A 23,497-nucleotide genomic window follows, 5' to 3' on the forward strand; every position below is an offset into this window, starting at 1 on the left:
CCCACCTATTTCTGAAACCCCAAGCTGTATTACAGCAAGTCGCTTCAGGACACCCATGAGTGTGAGAAGCTATATATAACTTGGAACAGGCCAACAAAAGTTAGCTAAGTGGTTTGGGAAAGTTTAAAGGATTTTCACCTGAAGTTTAAAAGAATATAACGTTGGCCTGGTATGAACCTTATGGGAACACTGGGAACTGAGTCAGACCCTTGGTCCTTCTAACAGTATTGTCTACACTGACTGGCAGCAGCAATTCTCCAGGGTTTCATGTTCAGAGGCCATTCCCATCCCTATGTGGAGATGCCAGGAACTGAACCTGGCATAAGGCAGGTGTTCTACCACTGAGCCACAGCCTGTCAAGATTTTGGCTTCTGCTGCAGGCACCCTCCCCCTAAATAGTGATAGCTTGGGACTCTGAAGAAGGATATCTGAACATAACTGTGAGACCTGATTTGCACCACTAAGGAAATTTTTGCACAGGAAATATATGGAAATGTCCTGCCAAACACTTGGTCGACTGTGTCAGACCAACACGGCTGCCTACCTGAAACTTGTGCAACTCTTACTCTTTTCCGTGAGAGATGGCATCACCTGTTGAGTTTCTGCTCATCATCCTACAGGAAAAAGAAACAGGTGCTGAGAAAAAGAGAGCCAATCAAGGAGTGCAGTGTAAAAACATCAGGACTGCTTTGTTGGTCTAAATCCTAATCCCACATTCTGAGTCACTCAAAACAATTATTGGCGGTGATAAAAAGGGTGTTTGCCTGTGAGTGTAGTTAAGAGGGTTTTTTTTGGGGGGGGGTTATAGAGTAGGGGATCTGCCTTGCAGACAGAGGGTAAGGTTGGGAGAAGCTCCTATTTGAAATCCTGGAGATTGGTTTAGTGGTCAGACGAGGTGAATAGACAGGTAGCATAATCAGTTTGCCTGGGAATTTCTAGCTGCCCTTTCTTTGAGCCAGGAAGCATCCAAGCCATTTACAACTTGTGGCTAATAACAGCCCTAATTTTGCTTAAAGGGAGCTTTTTGGATGAGTTGGCCTGAAGCCAAGGCCTGAAAGTCCAAACCCTCATTTCAAAAATCTCACATTTCTTGACTTCATTCACCAGACTTTTAGAGGACATCTGAAGGCAGCCCTGTTTAGGGAAGCTTTTAATGTTTAATAAATTATTATATTTTAATACTTCTGTTGGAAGCCACCCAGAGTGGCTGGGGAAACCCAGCCAGATGGGCGGGGTATAAATAATAAATTATTATTATTATTATTATTATTACTATCACAGCCTCACACAGCTAACCAAATGAATTGGTTCAATTAAAGGATATCTCCTGAATCTGTTTTGACCTTTGCAACTGTGATTTCCTAACAGCTTGTGCACTGAGTTTGTTTAATTCAAATATGACACTGAACAAAGTGTTAGACATGTGTTGTAAAGAATAAAATCTTATTTCCTTCAAGCAAATAAGCAAGTCTTTGAAAGCTTTGTAAATATTGCTTTAAAACTTTGTGTGTTTTAAGGTGGTATGTGTGTGTGCACGCGCGCACACACACAAAGAAAACATGGATGGTGTGAACTCCATAAAGACATGAAGGTGTTGCTTTTAAAAGCCAAAACTAAATCTAGTGGCCTTTCCTGAAGGCATGTGCATCTGCATTGTACTTTATGCAATGGTGCCTTACAAATAGGGTATTACGTTCCATGAAATCCAGAGCCCACCCACCCCACCCGCAATGGTGGCCCAGGCTCTACCTGAAGGCATCCTCCCCTCCCCTCAATAATTGGTTCCATCGTTCCAGCTTCTCTTGCTGCCAAGAAGCTTCTTCTGACATTGGGCTGGATTTTCTCTCTTCCTAGAACTTAAACCCATTACTTGTAAGTAATTTAGTCCTGCCCTCTGGGGCAGCAGGGAACAAGTCATTTCCCCCTTCTATATACCAGTATAATGACCCTTCAGGGGTTTAAAGAGCACTGTAATTCTGTCTAACAGTCTTTTCTTCTGTTGGGTAAACATTCCAAGTTCCTCAAAACTTATTTTTCCATGATGTTGACTATTTCTTTTGCTCTCCACTAAATTTGTCCTCATTTAGAAATCTTAAACTGGACCTGCCCAAAACTGGACCTGGAACTTCAGATCAAGCCTAAGTAGGGCAGAATAAAGTGGAGCTCATAATGTCCAGTGTAGATCAACTGCAGTCATAGAATCATAGAGGAAGGAGCCCTGAGGATCATAGTCTAACCCTCTGCAGTGCAGGAATATACAGCTGTCCCTTATGGGGATTGGACCTGCAACCTTTGTGTTATCAGTACCACGCTCTAACTGACTGAGCTACCCAGGCTGGAATCGTTTCCATCTGCACTGCCACCAAGTCATACTGTATGTGGGCATTTGATCCACATGTAGTCCCTCCTCCCCACTCAGAACTCTTGATTCGGCACCTTTTAATAAAAATTAAACTAGGTCATACTTAAACAAAATATCCCAGGGGAATGTTCTTCTGCCTTTCTTGGAACATTGTTCAGAACTCGAGAATTTCCAAGCTCATCTTCACACACCCCTGTGACTCTCATCAAGATCCACTGATCCCATTCTTTTTAATTTTAAAAATAGAGGGAGTTTTGCCTTTCTCTTTGGTTGGAAGGGTTACCTGTTTTGTTGTGTGCATACCTGTTTCAGAATGGGGGAGTTCTAAGCAATATCCATTTTTTCTTATGTGAATTTTGCAGTGATCACAACAACTTCTTAGTTTTTCAGAAAGACTGGGGGGACATTACGTGTTCTGGGAACACGTAATAGTGCAGTGCATTACAGGATGAAAGATTTTGGTTCTGATTTAAAGCCTCAGGGCAGCCATGAAAGTAAGCCTAGGAAAGCCTACTGTCATGTTTGCTAACTTTCCAGGCTTCACATGCCAAGATGAGTTGTTTGGTACAACACTGTGGCCTAAAATGAGAGGAAGAAAGCAAGGCTTTTCTAAAGTGGGGGAGTATTGTTGTTGTTCAAACACAATTGAATCCACCATGATCAGGGATGCTGTGTGTGTGGAGGTCATCCCTCAACATCTGGAGGGCCACTGTTTAGTTGGACATCTTTTTTCTGATTAATACACCCCACCATGTTGCTTGCACCGAAACTTAAAGAGGTGATGAGGAGAGTGCCCGTTTACACATTTGCAGCAGGGTCTCCCTGATTTCAAGACACAGCCCCCTGGATTCCAGTGAGTTACCAAGCTAGGTGTAAACACTCACTGCAGGGTTGCATTTCCAAAGGGCTGACGTTTAGCAGGGTTTTGCTTATTATGAGACCCTCTTCATTTTAAGAAGGCTTCTGTCTTGATAGAGTGGCACTTGAAATTGTTTAGTGGGAGCACCTGGCTATAAGGCATGCACTTCAATGGACTTCCTTTTTATTGCAGCCTTCTGTGAATGGAAGAGAGCTATGTTCAGATTCTCACAGTAAAAAATTAATTGGCAGCAAATGAAAAATGAACTTAAATAATATATGCAAGTCAATGATGTGGACAACTTCCCACTCTGTTTTTCTATGAATTTTCAGCTTTTGGAAGCTTTTGGATATTTCTTTTTTTTAAAAAAATATGTTATACTTCATAAAAATTAATGTAGCAGTTAAGGATTTCCTTGTCTCTCCAGAACACATGTTGATGTTAACAACTCTTCAAGCATGCTAAAATTGACATGTTGAATTTTCTGTGCCTTCCTTCCCCTCCGCTTAAAATCTAATGTGGTAGAATAACATCCTGTTGAGTTGTCACATTTTAAAATATTTTCAAACATTCCAAAAAATAATAATTTATGAGTAAACATTTGCATTTTTAATTGTGATGAACAAGATGAACAAAAAATCATCTTACATAGGTAATAACCCTGTATTAGACATGTTCCTTGAAACCTTTGAATGACAGTATTTCAGTAAACACTCAAAAGGACACACACACACTCCAAAGCATAACAGTGACTTCTGGCAATGCTCAGTTCACACTTCTTATTAAGTAGGAAGCCTCTTTAACTTTTTGTCTTCTCTCTCTCTACTTTGCAGTGAGTGCATGAAGGGAAGCCAGTTCCACAGCATCCTCCAGTAATTCTCCTGAGCAACTCAGCTAGGAGTCTGTCATGCAGCCTCCGCCACAAACCATCCCCACTGGGGCGGGGGGCCCCCCTCCACTGGCAACATCACAGAACATGTATTGGCGAAGCAACCCATTCGGCAAGCGGGCCACCGTGCCAGTCTCTGCAGCCACAGGCCCGGTGCAACCCGTGACAGACCCCTTTGCCTTTGGCAAGCAGGCTCCACAAGGCACCCAGTTTGCTGTCAGCAACAACCCCAGAGGCAATCCACCTGTTGTGCAAGACTTTTCTCTAGCAGCATTTCCTCCACATGCAGCAGACAGTCCTCATGGTCTGCTCTCATTTCCCCCAGCAGCGCCTGTCTCTCAACCTGGAGGAAGCAGTGGTGCATTTTCGAGTGTGGCAGCTCCCATGCCATTGTTCGCTCCACAAGTCACAAACAGTGCCGAAACACCTTTGAGCATTGAGCCTGGCAAACGTACCCATAGCCCTCTGGGGCAGCATCATTCCATGGGGATCGCTCTTGAAAATTCTGTCAGCGGGCACCACGGGTTGGCTCCTATGCCGGACAGGCCTCTGAGCAGGCAGGAGGCTGGTGGGAATCCAAGCAACCCTGCTTCCCTGTCAGCATCTTTGTCTTTCTTCTCTCCTGCCCAGCAAACTGTGCCTCAGTGGAAACTCTCCCAAGGGAGCTCAGGGCCACCTCAGGGCCAGGCTTATTCTCCCTACCCAGAGCCACCATCCCAAAACACCCACTATGCTGTAACTCAATCTGCTGCTGGTGTTTCCCAGCCAGGTCCACACATGGAGCCCCATCAGAATTCTCCGCAGCAGCCTCTCGTTCACAATGCTGCTCAGCCCCCATTGACATATGGCGATGTGTCCAGCATGACTGCCAGCCAGAGCTCTGGTCACCATCACACTGCTTGGCAAAACACAGGAGCAGGGTGCCCTTGGCCCAGCCACCTCCCTCAAGAACACTTTTACCTGCAACCTCTTGAAACAACTTACACTCTTGGCAACCCCACCACTCAAGAAAACGACTCCTCAGCTGAACCGCAAGGCGCATCTGAAGCGGCCAGCAGGCAGTGCCCGACCAATGCTGATTCAGGTACGGTTTCCATGTTTTTCAAAGGAGATGAGGCTGAGAACGAGGAAATCCTTTCGTCGGAAGCTGCCGAGCAGGCCAGCAGCAGCGCTGACACTTTTCAACAGACGATGGGCCACACATACTACCAGCCCCTCCACTCTCAGCAGATCCCAGCAGCGTCTTTTTCTCCTATGCAGGCAAGCACAGCTGAGGGCCTGGAGGCTCAGCATCCCTTCAGAGCCACCTGTGAGCCACATGATGCCCAGGGTGGCAAAAGTGCAGCCTTCCTCACTGAAGACAAAGCCGGCCTTGCCGATGCACGAGGGCCCGCCAGCACACAGTACGAAAACATTGAGAACCTGGAGTGCGTTCCGAATCAGGAAGTCCTGCCGAGCGAGCCTACAAACCAGAGCCGTTTGTCTCCTGGGGCGGCCCCAGATCCGACCAGGTACACCTCACTGCTAGGCCCATCACTGCCGAAGTCTAGCGCCACCAGCCGTCTGGAAAGAGGGCCAAACCTTGAAGCGCCTGATCTATTGCCTCACCCCATCCGGCCCGACAGTGTCTCCTCCAACTACAGCAGCCTGAGCCAGTGGAGTCTCCCCAGCGGATCTCAGCCACAGGAGCTGGGCACATTTATCCAGCAGGAGAGCGGGAAGCTCCCAGAGGAGGAGGCATCATCGTCTACCTCCATGGGCTTCTTCAAGCAGATTGATTCCTCCCCTTTGGGAGGGGATGGTAGCAGGCAGAGCCCTGGCAAGAGTTACCACCACAGCGGACCTCTCTCCCATGCACCCACCCCAAGCCCCCCCAAGCCCATGGGGGTCTTTCAGACGAGCGCCAACAGCTCATTTGAGCCTGTCAGGTCGCATGGGTTGGGGGTCAAGCCCCCTGAGGCCGACCAGGCGAAGATGGTGGCCGAGCTGAGGGAGAGCCTTTCAAGTGCCAAGAAGAGCCAGGCCACCCCAGTCGCCTCACCGGGGAACCTGGAACAGCCTCCCGATAATCTGGAGACCCTGTTCATGCCCCGGGACTACCCCTTGCCTCTCACGTTGGGGAGTGGCGCTGCAGGGGCTCTGCAACCCAGCGGTGGGTCCTTGGTGGAAAATGTGCAGTCGGTCCCTGAGAAGAAACTGCCAGGCAGGGCCCAGGGAAACAGGAAAAAATGTGAGAGCCCAGCCACTACGCTCTGGGCCCACAGCGAGGTGCCAAATTTTGGGGGGAATGTGCTGTTGGCCCCAGCTGCTCCAGCAGTGCAGGTGCCAACCAAGCAGGCCGCCCAGGTGCTCCAGCCCCCCGAGGAAGGTTTGCCTGGCCAGCAGTCCCTCTCACCAGGGTCCATCCCCCACCCACCATCCCTGGCTGGGAATGTGTCTTCCGAAAACTTGGAAAACCCTCCCAAGCTGGGGGAAGAAGAGGCTCTTCGCTCCCAGGCGAGTTCGGGTTATGCAAGCCTCCTCTCTTCCCCACCTACGGAGGCTCTGCAGAACCAGCCCGTCCTGATCGCCCAGCCGAATCAAAGCTACAGCTCGGCTCAGCCAGTTAATTTCTCCCTCACTGATCAGTTGAGCAAGAGTGAAAGCAGCCACTTGGCAAAAGATCCTGGAGGTGGCAATAAGCCTCTGCCGGGCATCCACACCAGTGGAAACCCTCTTAGTGAAAACATGCCTCTGGGGCAACCCAGACATGCAGGTCAGGCATCTGTTTCTGCTGCTGCTCTGTCAAATTCTAATTTTTTACAAAATCCCCTCGGCACTTCTGAAATGGCCTCAAATAAACCTTCCCCCTCACTGATGCACCCAGCCTCCGAAGGCACCTTCAACTTAGCTCCCGAAAGCCAAAAAGCTACTGTTTCAGAAGGGGTGCCTTCGGACCTGTCTGGCAAGCCCAGGGCTAATGCCTCCAGTGTGACGTCAACCCCTCTGACCCTTGCTACGGGCCCTGTGAACGGCAGCCAAAGCAGATCCAAGAACTCAGGCAGCCAGGAGCTTCCCAGGGTGCTAGATTTCACGGTAGCAAAGTCCCTGGAGCAAAGCAGCGCCACCAGCTGCACCCAGGTGCATAACCAGTCGCTCTCCAGTGGGCTGGTGTATGTTCACCCTGGCCGAGTGGAGAATGAGGTTCAGGATCCACAGCATTTCTATCAGCAGGTCACAAAAGATGTGCAGCCTCCGGGTGGCACTTCCCCCTTGCAGCAGCAGCAGCAGGCAGCATCCTCAGGGCAGCCCCATGCTCCGTCCAACTCCCAGGTGTATCCTGGAAGCAGCTCTGCCCAGCAGCCCCCAGGCCACAGGACTTATGAGGCTGACGGAGGTTTGGTAACCTACGCTCAAACGTCCATGGAGAGCAAGCCGGTGTCATCGAGCCAACCTCTGAGTGCTCCGGCTGCCACCAGCCAGACTAATGCAGTGACAGTGGCTGGTCAGCCAGCCGGGATCCCCTCTCAGCATGAGCCGCAGCACCCGCCGCCTTCTCAGACCCCCTGCCAGACCACCTTCACCCAGCCACAGAACCCTTACTACTACTATGGGCACCCCTACAACAGTTACCCTTCGTACCAGACGCCATACCCTCCAGTGGACCCCAGGACTGCTCACCTTTATTACCAGGTGGGCTCACAGGTTGTTTTTCCTCTGTGCCGTTCTGTGGTTGGCTGTAGGTGGGGTGGTGAGGTGGTAGGGAGGGTGGGCGTGTTAGCGGATGCCCAGGGGGGAAAGCAAGGGCTGGCTTAGTGAAGAGGAGGGGGTGTTGCTTCCACATTGAAAATCTTCCTTTCCTCTTTTCTCAGTTTCTCTCTTCTGAACAGCTGATGGACAGGTGTGTCAGCTGAGAATCACAGAATTGTAAAATTAGGAGGGACCCCCCCCCCAAGGATCATCTAGTTCAACCCCCTGCAATGCAGGAATCACAGCTAAATTATTTATTTATTCATTCATTCATTCATTCATTGAATTAAATTTCTTACTTGCCCATGGTGAGTTATTTACAAGCATTAAACAAGATCCCATGGTGAGTTATTTACAAGCATTAAACAAGAAAAATATCAAAACAATTAAAAGCAGTTCCATATATTATATAATTCTACAGTTGCAAGGGACCCCAAGGCTCATCTAGTCCACCCCCTGTAATGCAGGAATCACAGCTGAAGAATCCCTGACAGATGGACATCCAACCTGTTTTAAAACCTCCAATGAAGGAGAGTGTACTGCCTTCTGAAAGAGTTTTTTCCACAGTCTTAACAGCTCTCACCATCAGAAAATTCTTCCTAATATTTAATCATAATCTCCTGGCTTGCAATTTGAATCCATTAATTCCGATCCTCCCCTTTGGAGCAGCAGAAAACAATCTTGCTCCATCTCTCATATGACTGTCCTTCAGATATTTGAAGATTGGCTCCCACGTTGAAGATGGAACAAGCTTAAAATCATAGTATTGTAGATTTGGAAAGGACCCTGCGGATCATCTAGTTCAACCTTCTGCATTGCAGAGGAATCTCAGCTAAAGCATCTATGCCAGATGGCCACCCAACCTCTGCTTAAGCACCTGCAAGGAAGGAGAGTCCACCACCTCCTGGGGGAGTCCGTTCCCCTGTCAAACAGCTCTTGCTGTCAGAAAGTTCTTCCTGATATTTAGTTGGAATCTCCTTTCTTGTAACTTGAATCCATTGGTTTGGGTCCTCCCCTCCGGAACAGAAGAAAAAAAAGCTTGCTCAATCTTCTATGTGATGTTCCTTCAGATATTTGAAGGTGCCTTATTTTTTGCTGCTCCGGAGGGGGTTGGATGAAATCCCAACTGCAGACTAAGGTTCCCCACTCCTGGTGCTCTCAAAATGCTTTGAACTAGAACTCTATCCCTGACCAGTTTTTGTGTGAGTTGCTGGGAGCTCTAATGCCAACATATCTGGAGTGCAATGGCATGTGGGAAGGTCTAGCTTTGCCTATCATTTGAATGTGGCCAGAGGACTTGGCTGGTTTATGCTGCTCTTTGACTAGAGCCTTCTCCCTGCACCCAGTTTTAGTTTTTGTCTTTTTTTTTTACTTCTGGTTATGCTTGCACAACTACCAGTTTCTGGAAACCACAGGAGGGGAGGGTTGCTGTTGTGCTCGGGTCCTCTTGGGAGCATTTTCCCATTGGGACATTTGTTTGCCCACCATGAGGACAGGAAGCAGGACTGGATGGGTCTCCTTTAGCCTGAGCTGTCAGCCATGCTGTTATGTTCTTAATTAGAAGAGAGATGCAGGGTGAAGGGATTTAGAAACTTCAAAAACCAGCAAATGGGAAAGGAGACCCCCCCCCTTTTGCTGGCTTTATGAGTCTGAACTTTATGAGACAGAAAAAAGGGAAGGATCATGTGGGTTCCCCCAAACATGTGATGCCACATGGCAATTGTTGAAAGGAATGATGGCCTGAACTCCCCATTTCTCCTGACATCTGAGCCTTTATTCTTCTCAAAGCTTCTCGGGTTAGCAGTTGGCAAAAGGTCAGCTGGGAGAGGAAAGGGATCCAGATGTGGTGGACTTTGGCTCTTGAGCTTTTTGTTGAGTAATATATAACCTCTTGCCTCTAGGAGCATCCATACAGCCGATACGACCCTGCCTCCCAGCACTATGACACCACGCCACCCAGTAGGAACGTTAGGAGCTATCATCAGGGGGAGCCAGAGCGCCCCAGCTCCAGAGCAAGCCACACGTCTGATAAACCCTCCTCCAGGTGTGCAGTCCTTGAAAGCGGTGGTGTGTGTGTGTGTGTGTGTTCTGAAAGACACTTTAGCCAACCCTCACCCTATCCGGAAGTTTTATGTTCATTTTTTAAAAATAAAAATATTTCTATATTGCTTTTCATAAATAAATAAAATCAGCAGTTTATTACAATTGTGCATCAAGCCATAAGACTAGCACCATATAAAAAAGTAAATGTAAATCTGCTAACTATCGTGGAAAGATGCTTTCTTAATTGCCTGTGTAAGCCTGATGGAATACAGGCATTTAAAAGTTGACACAGAAGGCACCCTCCGAACCTCTGTTTGTAGAATAAATTTATGGCTGCTGCAATATGAAACTACAAAGGCCTGTTGTGTCCTGGCTTTACCAAGCAATCTGGTGCTTGTGAAGTGGTCCTAAAGCATCAGGAAGAACAAAGTAAATGGAAAGCCATCAGTTAAACTTTAGCTAGAAACAACCAGTTAAAAGATTCAAGTTGTGTGACATCACACTGTGCAGTTCAGTGGTGGGCTAATGCGTTTGGATCTCTTTGATGATTGATGTTTAAAACAAATAAAACAACCCCCTCTTCCTTCCTCTTGCAGGCAGGGATATCCTGAAGATTACTACAATACCAAAAGCGGATGGAATGATTACTACTCGGACTATTACACAAATCCCTATGATTATGGAGGTAAGGAATATCAGTGGGTTGCTGTTGTTGTTTTTTTGTCCTTCATCAAAACACATTTTATAACCATTGCTTCATCTTATAATTAACATAAATCTAGCATTATATTCTCCCTTTTTCACTGAGGACCCTTATAACATTTGCAGAGTTTCAAAGATGGAGGCAAGCAGCAGGTTTATAGGGACAACCTTGTACTGGAGAAGAGCATGGTTGATTAGGAATACAGTGGTACCTCGGTTTATGAACACAATTGGTTCCGGAAGACTGTTTATAAACTGAAGCGTTCATAAACTGAAGCGAACTGTCCCATTGAAAGTAATGGAAAGTGGATTAATCCGTTCCAGACGGTCCGCGGAGTACTTAAACTGAAGCGTTCATAAACTGAAGCGAACTTTCCCATTGAAAGTAATGGAAAGCGGATTAATCCGTTCCAGACGGTCCGCGGAGTACTTAAACTGAAGCGTTCATAAACTGAACCGAACTTTCCCATTGAAAGTAATGGAAAGTGGATTAATCCGTTCCAGACGGTCCGCGGAGTACTTAAACTGAAGCGTTCATAAACTGAAGCAAACTTTCCCATTGAAAGTAATGGAAAGTGGATTAATCTGTTCCAGACGGTCCACAGAGTACTTAAAATGAAGCGTTCATAAACTGAAGCGAACTTTCCCATTGAAAGTAATGGAAAGTGGTTTAATCCGTTCCAGACGGGTCCGCGGAGTACTCAACCTGAAGCGTACTTAACCCGAAGCATGGGTGTAATTGGTTCTGGAAGTCTGTTCATAAACTGAAGCGAACTTTCCCATTGAAAGTAATGGAAAGTGAATCCGTTCCAGATGGGTCCGCGGCGTTTGTAAACTGAAAATTCGTAAACCGAGGTGTTCATAAACCGAGGTTCCACTGTATTGTAAGATGCATCGCGTTGAGTCAGACCATTGTTCCATGTAGCTCAGTCATGTCTGCACTGACTGGCAGCGGCTCTCCAGGTTTTCAGGCAGGGAGTTTTTGCCAGCCCTATCTGGAGACGCCCCTAGAGATTGAACCTGGGACCTTCTGCATGTGAACCAGATGCTCAGCCACTGAGCTTTGTGGCCTTTCCTTTAAAAATAAAGTAAGATCTTAGTCATCATGGCTGTGAATAAATACCTCGGGCAAGGTTCTTGTGTGGGTGGTTACAGACCAGATACAGGTGTATCTTAGAGGAAATGGATTTTCTAGATCCGTTTCAATCAGGGTTTAGGCCCAGTTTTGGCACAGAAACTACTTTGGTTGCCCCATCACTCATTGTGCCCATGAAGCTAGTAAGGGAGCTACTGATTCTAATTTTAAGCTACCAAGTGAAGTTCTAGGTTAGTCATGTGCTTCTTTGAACCTGCTATACTTCACTGACCTGGAAAAGTGTTTTTAAGATTTGTGAATAATTGATTTGTAAATCTACAATGGCAGTTTTCTCATTCATGATAAAAGCCAATCCCTAGGTGTGGAATAGTATGTCAGTAATGAACATGGCAACTTTACAAGTTTGAGGAGGAAAAAACCAAGCAGCATTGGTTGTAAGAAAATGGATTTGTATGTTTTGGAATGATACATAGTAATGCCCCCATTTGCCTTGCTGAGGATGTTTTAATTTTATTATATATTTTGAGATGGCTTTGTTTTGAAATTCCCAGGCTGTAGCCTTATGGATGCTGACTTGGGAGTAAACCCTGTTGAACTCCTTTGAGTGCCTCCATTGCTAAAGGTGAAAATACAGGGTGTGCATGTCCCATTACATAAGCTCAGAGGTTTATTACCTTGCATGGGATCTGGCTAAAAAAATCATCTCAAATCTAAAAACAACATTTTCTGGAGAGAGAAAGAGGGCACTTCTTTGATGGCAAACTCCATCCTCTTCAAAACCTGACCCCATTTGTTTTCAGAGGGGACATTCCAGTTCTATTCTTAATTATAGCTGAAACAGCCCCACGTTCACACAACTCTCTTACACACACCTTGTACAATAAATAGCAATGATGCCATTTTTAAATTTTGACACACCTGGATTTTCATATAGAAGGCTAGCAGGTGCTCTCTGTTTCTGTCAAGGCTTAAAATGTGGCTTGAAATGGTTGTGTGAAGCTCCTGGGATGACTGATTCTCTCCTCCCTTTGTCCTCCTAAGGTCCAAGCCGTTACCCATATGATGCCAGGTACAGAGACCCCAGTGTTTACGACCAGAGGTACTGGGATTACCCAGAACAGCACCCTTACCAAAAGAGAGAGGCCTATCCCTACGCAAACAGGTTTGTGAACCTCTGGGTGTTTGGAATGGTCTTGATGGATTTCTCAAAACACCAAGTACACGACCCGGCCCCAGAGGAATGAAGCTCGTGAAGCAGCAGGGTCACATTCTGGGCATCACATTTGAGTAGAAAAAGCCCCTCCTTGGCAGGGAACTTCCTCTCAGAATGCTGCTGCCCTTGCAGGGCCTGACCATGGCAGCAGTGGCAGAAGCAGCTAAGGTTCTCCTGGCTTCTGAGCCTGCATGTGACTCCAAAGGACTGGATGTCCAAAGGACTGAGGTGGACTGAGGTGTCCATCTGTCCTTTAGCTGTGATTCTCACCCTTTGAGTCCCTTCCAGTTCTATGATTTTGCAGACTTTGAAATCTCTCTGTAATAGTGTGGAATACAGGTGACATCCACAACACACACTTAAAGCACTGCAGTATAATGGTGTTTTTAAATGTATGGTGTAGATGGGACCTAACCACATTCACACCATACATTGAAAACATTATGACGCCACTTTAAAGAGTCATAGCTAGGAAGTGTAGTTAAGGGTGCTGAGAGTTGTTGCAAAACCCCTATTCCTCTCACAGAGCCACAGTTCCTAGAGTTCACTCAGAAGGAGATTGATCGTTGAAACATTGAAAATTCTAGCTGTGGGAGGGGAATGGAAGGGGGCAGTCTCCCCACAACTCTCAGTACCTTATACAAATTACAGCTCCCGGGATGCTTTGGGGAAAGAAGCGTTGAGTATAGCGCTGTGAACGTGGCCTCAGTTTTACAGTGAAAATTAGGCTTTGAAGGGTCCTGTTGCTGGTCCACACCAAGTAGGCAGAACTCAGCAGCGGCACCAGCAGGGCCTTTGAGGGTTAACGAGGCACTCTTGTAGGCCCCTGGCCCTTGTAGACTTTATATGCCAGCACTGACCCCTTAAATCAGGCCCACTGGCAGCCACTGCAGTACTTTCAGGACCCCTCAGTTTGGAGCTTCCCCACAATCCCAAGGCCTTCCTTGCACTTTATTTTCTGTTTTATTCCCCTGCCTTGCAGCCATGAGCAGTATGAGGAGCACTGGCAGTATGACCCCCGCTTCACTGCCAGTTTTGACGACCTAGAGCCTCGCCGGAACCCCTATGGGGACGAGTTCGACCGACACAGTGTTCACAGCGAACAGTCTGGCCACAGCTTGCGCAGCTCCCATAGCCGACGGAGCAGCTTCAGTTCCCGCTCCCAGCAGGTAAGACTTTGGCCTGTCTCTGGAGAATCACCTGGCAGCACCAAAGAACCCCCAGTGCTGGAGTCTGGGTTCGCCCACTCCCCCTTCTCAAGCTGTGCCTCAGCTCTCTCTCCACCTCCACCACCAAAAGAAACTGTCTCAGGGTTGTTGTTGTTATTGTATTTATTTATATCCCGCCTTCTTCCCTGACAGAGACTCAAGGTGGCTTAAGGATGAAATAAGAACAGCTAGAAACCTATGTGGGAGGTGGAGAAAATAATTTAAAAAACAAATAAATGTTAACAGAAAAACACACACATATATATGATTTATTAAGGCCTACAATAATTACAATAAATATGTCACGGCACCAGCTCTTTTCTTAATAAATATATGGTGATTATGATGATGATAATACTATTAATACTATTCTTATTGATGTTTAGTGTTTTATATCTTGCTTTTCTCAGAAGTTGGGGTTCAAGGCTTCCAAAGTTTAAAAACATAATTGTAAAATAAAAAAGTAATAAAAGGAAACTAGTTAAAAACAATACATCAAAACACATTTAGAACCAGCAATTAAAAATTGAGTTTGTTCCGACAGCATCCCAGTGGTTAGCACCACCTGCACCTTAGTCTTCCAAAGGCCTGTCTGGACAGGGAGGTCTCAGCCTGCCAGGGGAATTATAGCGAGGAGGGAGCCATCCTGACCTCTCTTAGGAGGAAATTTCCTCAAGGAGCAGCTGCAGAAACTTCACTCTCTCTCATGTCGCCACCAACCATTCTTCTGATGTGGATGGCACTTAGAAGGTGCTCAACTGAGGATATTAGAACCTGGACAGGTCCTTTTGGTTTATTAGGACAACCTGGGCTTTCACTCAAAGGGCAGTGAGTAGCTTGTACCTTGCCATTTCCTCTGCTCAAACTCCCACCCTTAAGCACTTCTTCCTTATATTTCCCTTCCAGAGTCAGCTGTATCGAAGCAACCATGACCTGACAGCCGGCACCTACGAAGCTAATCACCAACCAGTCTCACTTCACACGGAGTATTCCTATGACCACTTTGGCGAGCAGGCCCCTTTCATGGGCAGCTATGCAACTCAAGCTGCGTGGATGACTGTGGAACAAGGTAGCACCTGGGCTGCTTCTTGGGCTTTATGTATCCAGTAAGATGCAAACAGAGAGCTGACACTTGACAGACGTTTGTTTTTAACCTGCCTGCCTGTTTCCTTCCCCATTGCAGCCCCTTCAAGGCCTCTGCCGCCTGAGAAATTTTCAGTGCCCCACGTCTGCTGCAGGTTCGGTCCTGGGGGCTACCTGATCAAGGTCCTGGCAAACCTGCCTTCAGAGGGGCAGCCAGCTTTGGTTGAGATCCACAGCATGGAGGTAAGGGAGGGGAAGGGCTGCCTCAGCTGTGCTCCACCCAGGGCTCTGTTGTTAATGCTACAGAATCTCTCACTGCCTTACCAAGTTTGCAGGCTAAACCATCCTGTAAAAAACATCGCTCTATTCATTTATTTGTTGCATTTATATCCCACCTTTCCTCCAAGGAGCTCGAATATGAGGCCTTAAAATGTGGGTAAATGAACAAATTATTTAGTCGATGAAAAAAAAGTTAAAATGGAGCTTTGTTGGAAGAGCTTCTATTTATTTGTTGAACTTGACTAATTGAGACTCTTTTTAAACAGACAAAATAGAGGAGGAGGCTTTCTAGGAAGCTTCCGGTTCATGCCCAGTTTTCATTGCTGTTCTTGCTGGTCACGCACATGAAGTGCCAGGTGATCTGGGACAAATGTATTTAATAACAACAACAACAACAACAACAACACTTAATAATACTTAATGTGTGTAAATGGCCAGCTCATTTTTTAAAAAATCATCATGATATGCAGTGAAACAAAGCTTGCCATTAATTTCATTAAGCCTTCTAAAATATTTATCCCATTGCTTTTCTATATGTGATGTGGTTGTAAACTACTTTATATTAATAATTATGTATGTGTGTGTGTGTCTGTGTACACACAATTGTTTTCATGGTTTTTATATGTAGTTACCTGTTTTATATATGTCCTTCTATTGAAAATCACTTTGGCTTGCCTCATGAAATAATAATTATTATATTTACTATAACATTTGTCACTTGAGGTGTATATTTTAGAACCCACCATATTTCTGTGATTGTAAGCTGTTTTAAACTGTTTTTCATACTGTGTTTTAATGTTGTAATCCTGCCTGGGACCTTTGATTGATGGACGGGTAATACATTACTATTGTTGTTATTATTAATAGTTAAGTCCCCCTGAGTTCAGCAGAGCCCACTCCCCCATTGCTGAGTTCCCTAACTGGTGAGTTCAGCAGGGTCTAGTTAGTGCTGCCTTCAGTGTAATGAGAGGCATCACAGACTCTGTCCATGATGCTCCCCTCTGCTTGCCTTGCAGATGGTAATGCAGCACTCTTTGGAGCAGGAGGAGATGAGAGCCTTCCCTGGCCCCCTCACCAGGTACGTGAAGCTGGATTTTAAGCACTTGCCTTTTGTCGGAGATTGCTCTGAACTGCCTCCCTTGGAGGCCTAGTTCCCTGCCTCAACACTGCTTTCTCCTCCCCTCCTTACAGAGAAGAGACTCACAAAGTGGACGTTATCAATTTTGCCCAGAACCAAGCCACCCGGTGTTTTCAGAATGACACTCTGATTGACAAGGAGTCTGCCCGGCTCCTCTGGGACTTCATCATTCTCCTGTGCAGACAGAATGGGGTAAGAGTTCTGGGCTTCCTGCTAAATAACTGAACCAGTGAAATGCTTGATATCCTGCAGATTAATCCTTCCAACTCTCTGTGCTTTCAGTTTTATGGGATGGTTGCAGTGATGTACAGGGAAAGGCATGCCCTCCCCTCCCACCTTGAGCTTTGAAAGAATGCCTGAATGCAGAGCTAAAGAATGATAATCACTCTTTGGGTATAGTCTACCAAACAGTTAACTTTACTAAACAAACCAAAAGTCACATGTGGCTGAGAACTCAAGTCCTGCAGTTTCTGGGCTAAGGGAAACAGCTAGATGTTTCTCTTCCCACCCTCTTGCTGGCTTGTGGGATGTCTCCATCCAAGCTGCCCTTTTGAAAGAGTGTTGCTGTCAACTGCTTTCCTTGCAGACAGTGGTGGGCACAGACCTTGCTGAGCTCCTGCTGCAGGATCATCGCACAGTATGGCTCCCAGGGAAATCGCCCAATGAAGCAAACCTGATTGACTTCACGAATGAGGCCCTGGAGCAGGCAGAGGAGGAGTCTGGAGAAGCCCAGCTCTCCTTCCTCTCAGACAGCCTCATCGCCACCATTGGCAACCTCGAGAAGGAGACAGACCGGTTCCGGGAGCTCCTGCTCTATGGGCGCAAGAAGGTAATGGGCTAGGGAAAGCTTATTTCCTTCTTTCTTACATAACAGTAATACCGGTACCTGTGTGTGTGTGTAAAAGTTTAGTGTTGTTACTGAACCAAAGGTGACAAAAACAGAGAACTACAACTCCCAATTCTGGAGATACTTTCATCTTTGTTAAAAGGAAGGGAGAATGTGGTTAGCATGACATTAGTGCAAACTGCTGGGGACTGGTCCTGTTTTGTTTTGTGTTTGTGTTTGTGGTGATGGTGATGATGTCCCACCAACCAGCAAAAGCATCTTTGTGTATTCTTTGCCAGTCATTGCTTGCATGTTGGGTTTTCAGTGAGGGCAATACACCACACCCTTCTATATCAAGATGTTAAAGTAGCCCCTTTAAGGTCTTTCTAGAAGCTGGCAGTGACCCTAGGTGCTGACACCAAAAGAAATCTGATTAACGGTTTCTCAGTCAAATGCTGGTTCTTCCTGAGAATGTGTTGGAGTGAGGAGGAGAGCTGAGCCCACCCCAGGGGAGATCCATGCCCAGTTTGACAAGTTGTTGTCCCCTCTTTCTCTCTCGCCAGGACGCTCTGGAATCAGCCATGAAACACGGGCTCTGGGGCCACGCTTTGCTGCTGGCCAGCAAGATGGACAGTAGGGCTCATGCAAGAGTGATGACCAGGTAAGAGATACCTACTACCTCCATGTGCACTTTGAGCCCTCTTTCCAGTGAACTTCAATACATTTTTAAATCTCTTCTGCCGTCACCTGGTTACCCACACCTGTTCTTTACTCATCTCTTGCCTGGAGTAAGCCAATAAATGCACTTACCACGATGGGTACATGTTCTTTCTCTGCTGTCAGAGGCAGTATGCCTCAATACCAGTTTCTGGAAATCTTAGGTGGGGAGAATTTCTGCTGTTTCCTCAGTTCCTGCAGGCTTCCCGTCGGGGGCATCTGCTTGGCCACAATAAGAAGGCTGGACTATACAGACCATTGGCCCAGTCTAGCAGACTTCTTATGGGTGGCTTTAAAAGGGGATTCGGCAAATTGAAGGAGGAGAAGGCTATCAGTGGCTACTAGCCACAATGGCTTTGTTCTGCCCCCACCGCCAGAAGCAGTATCCCTCTGAATACCAGTTACTGGAAACCACAAGTGGGAAGAATTGATGTTGTGTTCAGGTTCTACGTTTGGGCTTCCCATTGGAGCATCGTGTTGATTGCTATTGGACCGGCATGCTGCACTTGATGGGTTCCCTTTGCCTGATCCCGCTGCTGCTGCAGGGCTCTTTTTATGCTTTCAAAGTGCCGTTGGACTCTCTTAATGCCTCCTTGGAAAGACCTCTGACTTTGTGTGTTCTTGGCTTGTCAGGTTCGCCAACAGCCTGCCAATCAACGACCCCCTGCAGACTGTCTACCAGCTCATGTCTGGGAGGATGCCCGCAGCATCCACAGTGAGTTCTGAGTGAGAGCCTGCCTTGTCCCTGCCGATTGGAGGAGGGCACAATTCAGCAAAGATCTTTCAGTTTTGTGCATGCTTAAACAGGAATGCACTTTTAAGTGCGCCCTTAGCAGCCATGCACTTTGTGAATTTGTAGTTATTTATTCTTCAACCTTGCAGTGGCTCATCTTATTTTATATCTTTATGCCTCCATTTGCATTAGTCTCAAAGCAGTGTGCAAAACAATTGTAAATGCAAAACAGTAAAAGCACAGTACAGTGTTGTTGTTTTTAATGCAGAAGCAAACTGAAAGGCAGAGATAAAGACTTAGCAGTGTACTGGAAAATTCATTTATTCTGTCTTTCTCTCCCCATCACCCCCCTTCTAGTGCTGTGGAGATGAGAAATGGGGAGACTGGAGACCCCACTTGGCAATGGTCCTTTCCAACTTGACAAATAACATGGAGGTGGAGCACAGGACGATCATCACCATGGGCGATACGCTTGGTAACCCACAGAAGCAAATCCCACCGATAAGGGTTGGGGTGGGAGAGAAGACTGATCAGTCTCTGGGAACAGAGGGCCCCTGGGCCTGAGTTCCCTCCTGCTCCCATTTTAAGGGATGCCTTTTTCTATTTTGCCACAGCTTCGAGAGGCCTCCTGGATGCTGCTCACTTCTGCTACCTGATGGCTCAGGTCGGATTCGGAGTCTACACAAAGAAAACAACTAAGCTGGTTCTGATTGGCTCAAACCACAGGTGGGTGGGGAGGAATGGGTTTCCATGAAACCCTAAGTGTAATAAATTTATAACCCACTTTCTAAAGAGGGGTGAGCCTTCACAAAGCAGCATGCAAACACCAGATAACCAACACAAACACAATATGAAATGCATTGAAGCAGCCACCCTTCATAATCATCATTTTAAAAAATAGCATTAAAGCTGCCTCTCCCAGACACAGAGTTGTGGTTGTCATGCAGGAAAGCCTTGCCTTTGTGTACATTTTGATATGCACCTATTGCTGATCCCTGGGCCAATTGCAGCCTCACTGAGGGACTGTAGCTTTGTCTCTCTGTCCCTGCCGCAAGTTTCTAACTCTGAAGCCAAAGAAGGGCTGTGGCAATGAAATTTGCTGGAGGAGCTGTTCAAGGGATGCCAGAGGGTCTTGAGCAGGCATCCCCAAACTTCGACCCTCCAGATGTTTTGGACTACAATTCCCATCTTCCCTGACCACTGCTGCTGTTAGCTAGGGATCATGGGAGTTGTAGGCCAAAACACCTGGAGGCCACAGTTTGGGGGTGTCTGGTCTTGAGTCTTTTTCTTCCTCCAAATTCTAAATGGCCTTCAATTCAAGTGCCTGTGTCTCATTCACAAAATACTCTCCTATCCCACCCCCTTCTGTTTACCTTTCAGTTCACCTTTTTCAAAGTTCTCCACCAATGAAGCCATCCGAAGGACAGAAGCCTATGAATATGCGCAGTCCCTGGGGACACAGCCATGCTCGTTGCCCAATTTCCAGGTTTGGGCGCCTTCTGTCTTCTCAGTCTCCTGGGTGATGGCTGCTCTTCCCCTTGTTGTTCTGCAGTGGTTGCAAATGCTTGACAGCTGTTGTCCCCTTCCACTTTGATCTTGCTTATAATGTGCAACACAGCTCAAGTTCTGAGAAAGCATGGAAAAGGAGACCTTGCCCCTGCAGTTCAGGAGCCTTTCTTTGGAATGTGTGCTGGAGGAAGCTCTTTTTTGGCTTGTGTGTGCTGAGGGCGGTGGCAACCCCCAGCCCTACCTCCACCCCGCCCTCCAGCTTCAGGGCAGGAGAGAGGGAGGGGAAGGAAAAGCAGAAGATGGGAGTGGTCACAGAAACTGGGAAAGGAGAGTTTCAGTTCGGATGCATGGAGCTGTGGAGATCAAATCTTTTTTTATACCATCGCAGACTTGCTAAAACAAGAGTGCACACAGGATAAATCCTGAGCATGAAAACATCTGCTTGCTTAAAATGCAATGTAATACAGGTACAAAGGATTTAGCAAAAGATAGAAACATAAGATAAAAAATTGCAGTTAAAATGAGAGTCACCTTAGAATCCTAGAATTGTAGAGTTGGAAGGGACCACAAGGTTCATATAGGCCCACCACCCTTGCAATGCAGGAATCCATTTGCCCAGCGTGGGGCTCAAACCCAACCTCCTTGAGATTGAAAGTCTCATGCTCTGCCGACTGAGCTATCCCTCAGATCTTGAGAGACTTTTGAGCAGAGGAGAGGAACTTGGCCACTAAGCCTGTTCTTTAACACCTGCTGAAAATATTTCTGTTTTGCCAGCCCTACATGGGCAGTTAAGAAGACATCCTTCCGCAACTGTTAATTGCTGTCTTATTTCTAACTTTTTAAATGGCTTTTATTGCATGGTTTTAAGGTTTTATTGTTGTGACCCACTTTCATTTTTTTAATGACACATTGATCATATAAATATCTTTTTTAATGAACTTGCTTGCATCAGCCGAAAGCTATTCCAGGCACGATCCTGGTGTCCTCGAAGGGTGTTTCTTCAGAAGGGGGCAAAGTCCCCTGTTACATTCCTCTCTATGAAGGTTACATGATCCAGACGTGAGCTGCTGAGAAGAGTCTGGAGTGAACGCCAGGGCAGGAGCTGGGCACTAGGCACCTTGTAGGTTTGGGCTGCTTGAGAAGAAATGTCAGCTCTGAGGTTCTGGAACATTGACGCTGCTTGTGCAACCAGCATCTCTAGGCCAGGCACCCTCATGCTTTTAGCTGCTGCTGCTGCTGCTGCTGCTACTGCTGCTGTTAAGGCCATGCTCCCAAATCACCTAAGATTCAAAATCCTCTTTCTTACAGGTTTTTAAGTTTATCTACGCCTGTCGACTGGCCGAAGTGGGTCTGGCCGCACAAGCCTTCCATTACTGTGAAGTGATTTCCAAAGCCATCCTCACGAACCCCTGTTACTACTCCCCAGTTCTGATTAGTCAGCTGATTCAGGTACAGTATATTCCGGGGGGTGGGTGGGGTTCATCTGCCTTTTTCCAGTGCTGTGTGTCTTGGTTGAGGTAGGCCCCTCCAAACGCAACACACAGCCCTCTCCAATGTTTCTATGAGCAATTAGTCCCTGGATATTTTCAGAGTGCAGTGGAGAGGGAAACATAAAGTTAGAAATGACTGCAGTCCGTGCTTGAATGCAGCATATATTCTGGACTTGTCCCAAAACTTAGAACATTCTGGGAAGATACAGCAATGAAAAATTAAGTAATACCTGATTATAATTTATGTATAGATTGTCAGATTTTGCTATTCAGAAATGTTAAAGAAACTGTACTACTAGAGGACAGAGAATTGATGCAACATCTCTTACCTGCTGCCAGAATTATTATCTGTCATGACTGGGGAGGAAATGAGAACACCATCCATGAGGAATGAATACCAATAACTAAAATCTGGGACATAGTTAACGTAGTTAATCTCACATATATAGTGATAACCAGAGAGGGCAGACTACAAGATAGTGTCTTCATCAGGAAATGGAGTCTTTTTATAATGTATTGAAGTAATAAGGTATGGGAGAATGTTAACCCATTTCTGTTACTTGAAACTTTGTGATGTTAATTTATTATCTTGGATTTTAGTATGTAAATTTATTCCTACATGTTTAGCTATCCCGTTCTACTTTTGTCTTATTTAATTTTATTTGGCATCCGCTATTATACTTTGTTATGTATTACTGTAAATAAATATATGTAAACCTTTAAAAAGTGGTTGCAGTTGCCTGCCCCAACAGAGCAGTCCCATTTAAATAAACACTCACATCTTTATTGATAGAGAACATTTAAAATAATGAAGAAATGACACAGTAGATTGTAAGAAACAGCAGTATGTAGCAAGGGGGTAACAAACCAGAAATGGAAGCTGAGGGAAGCACGGGAGGGAAGGGGCGAAGATGTGTAATATGTATGCTATTGATATGAGATGTTTCTAATGACAGAAAAGAAAGTTAATAAAATTTTATTTTTTTTAAAAACAGCAGTCCCAGAAGCTCCCTCCTCTCTTGTCCCTTGACCTTTTCCAATGGTTCTGCTTCACAGATCTCCCCTCGGTTGCGGCTCTTTGACCCTCAGATAAGGGAGAAACCTGAGCAGGAATTTTTCGATGAGCCTGATTGGTTGGTACAACTTCGAAGCTTAGATGGGCAGATCAAGGTGAGTATGCTGTCCTCCCATAAGTTCAGTGTGTGAGATTCCCAAGCATGTTCATTCAATCAGTGTAGCCTTGCTTTGTTCAGTATGAACAGAAGTGAGCTGAGGGTTTCAGCTGAAAACCTTTCCCTTATTTTTAAAGAGTTGCTTGGAAACATTAGCAGCCTTATACCTCATGTTGCTCAGGAATACTAAGAACCCCACCCCCCACCAAAAAAAAAACCAGTGCAGTTTTGAAATCAGTTTTGAAAGGTTCAATCCACCATCTTGATTCAAATGGCATCCTAGGGTCTCCAGACATAGACCAAAACTTGCTCCTTGATCTCAAGAACCATTGTACAAAAGAAAGAGAACCCTGAAGGGATCCATTGCCACTCAGTGTAGACAATATTGAGCTAGGTGGGCTCAATGCTTTGACTCCTTGTAAGGCAGTGACCTGTGCTCCTCTCCTCTA

General features: G+C 46.2%; 1 protein-coding gene across 6 annotated transcripts in view; it reads left to right on the forward strand.

The window, feature by feature from the left end:
- The window catches only part of SEC16A (SEC16 homolog A, endoplasmic reticulum export factor), a 40,602-nt gene that overhangs the window by 1,634 nt on the left and 15,471 nt on the right, over window positions 1-23,497 (forward strand). For all 6 annotated transcript variants that reach the window (XR_004692447.2, XM_060270569.1, XM_035113150.2 and 3 more), the window contains 17 exons: window positions 4,055-7,782; window positions 9,741-9,883; window positions 10,479-10,567; window positions 12,722-12,842; window positions 13,876-14,062; window positions 15,008-15,170; window positions 15,285-15,427; window positions 16,480-16,541; window positions 16,655-16,793; window positions 17,188-17,430; window positions 17,991-18,088; window positions 18,778-18,859; window positions 19,235-19,352; window positions 19,492-19,603; window positions 20,258-20,363; window positions 21,695-21,835; window positions 22,933-23,046. Coding sequence is in view for 5 of the 6 variants with exons in the window: in XM_060270569.1 (XP_060126552.1) it covers window positions 4,129-7,782; window positions 9,741-9,883; window positions 10,479-10,567; window positions 12,722-12,842; window positions 13,876-14,062; window positions 15,008-15,170; window positions 15,285-15,427; window positions 16,480-16,541; window positions 16,655-16,793; window positions 17,188-17,430; window positions 17,991-18,088; window positions 18,778-18,859; window positions 19,235-19,352; window positions 19,492-19,603; window positions 20,258-20,363; window positions 21,695-21,835; window positions 22,933-23,046 (5,715 nt within the window). In the remaining variant the exon portion in view is untranslated. The remainder of the gene's footprint in view (window positions 1-4,054; window positions 7,783-9,740; window positions 9,884-10,478; window positions 10,568-12,721; window positions 12,843-13,875; window positions 14,063-15,007; window positions 15,171-15,284; window positions 15,428-16,479; window positions 16,542-16,654; window positions 16,794-17,187; window positions 17,431-17,990; window positions 18,089-18,777; window positions 18,860-19,234; window positions 19,353-19,491; window positions 19,604-20,257; window positions 20,364-21,694; window positions 21,836-22,932; window positions 23,047-23,497) is intronic.

This window comes from Zootoca vivipara, chromosome Z, assembly GCF_963506605.1.
Source record: "Zootoca vivipara chromosome Z, rZooViv1.1, whole genome shotgun sequence".
NCBI classification, from domain to species: domain Eukaryota; kingdom Metazoa; phylum Chordata; class Lepidosauria; order Squamata; family Lacertidae; genus Zootoca; species Zootoca vivipara.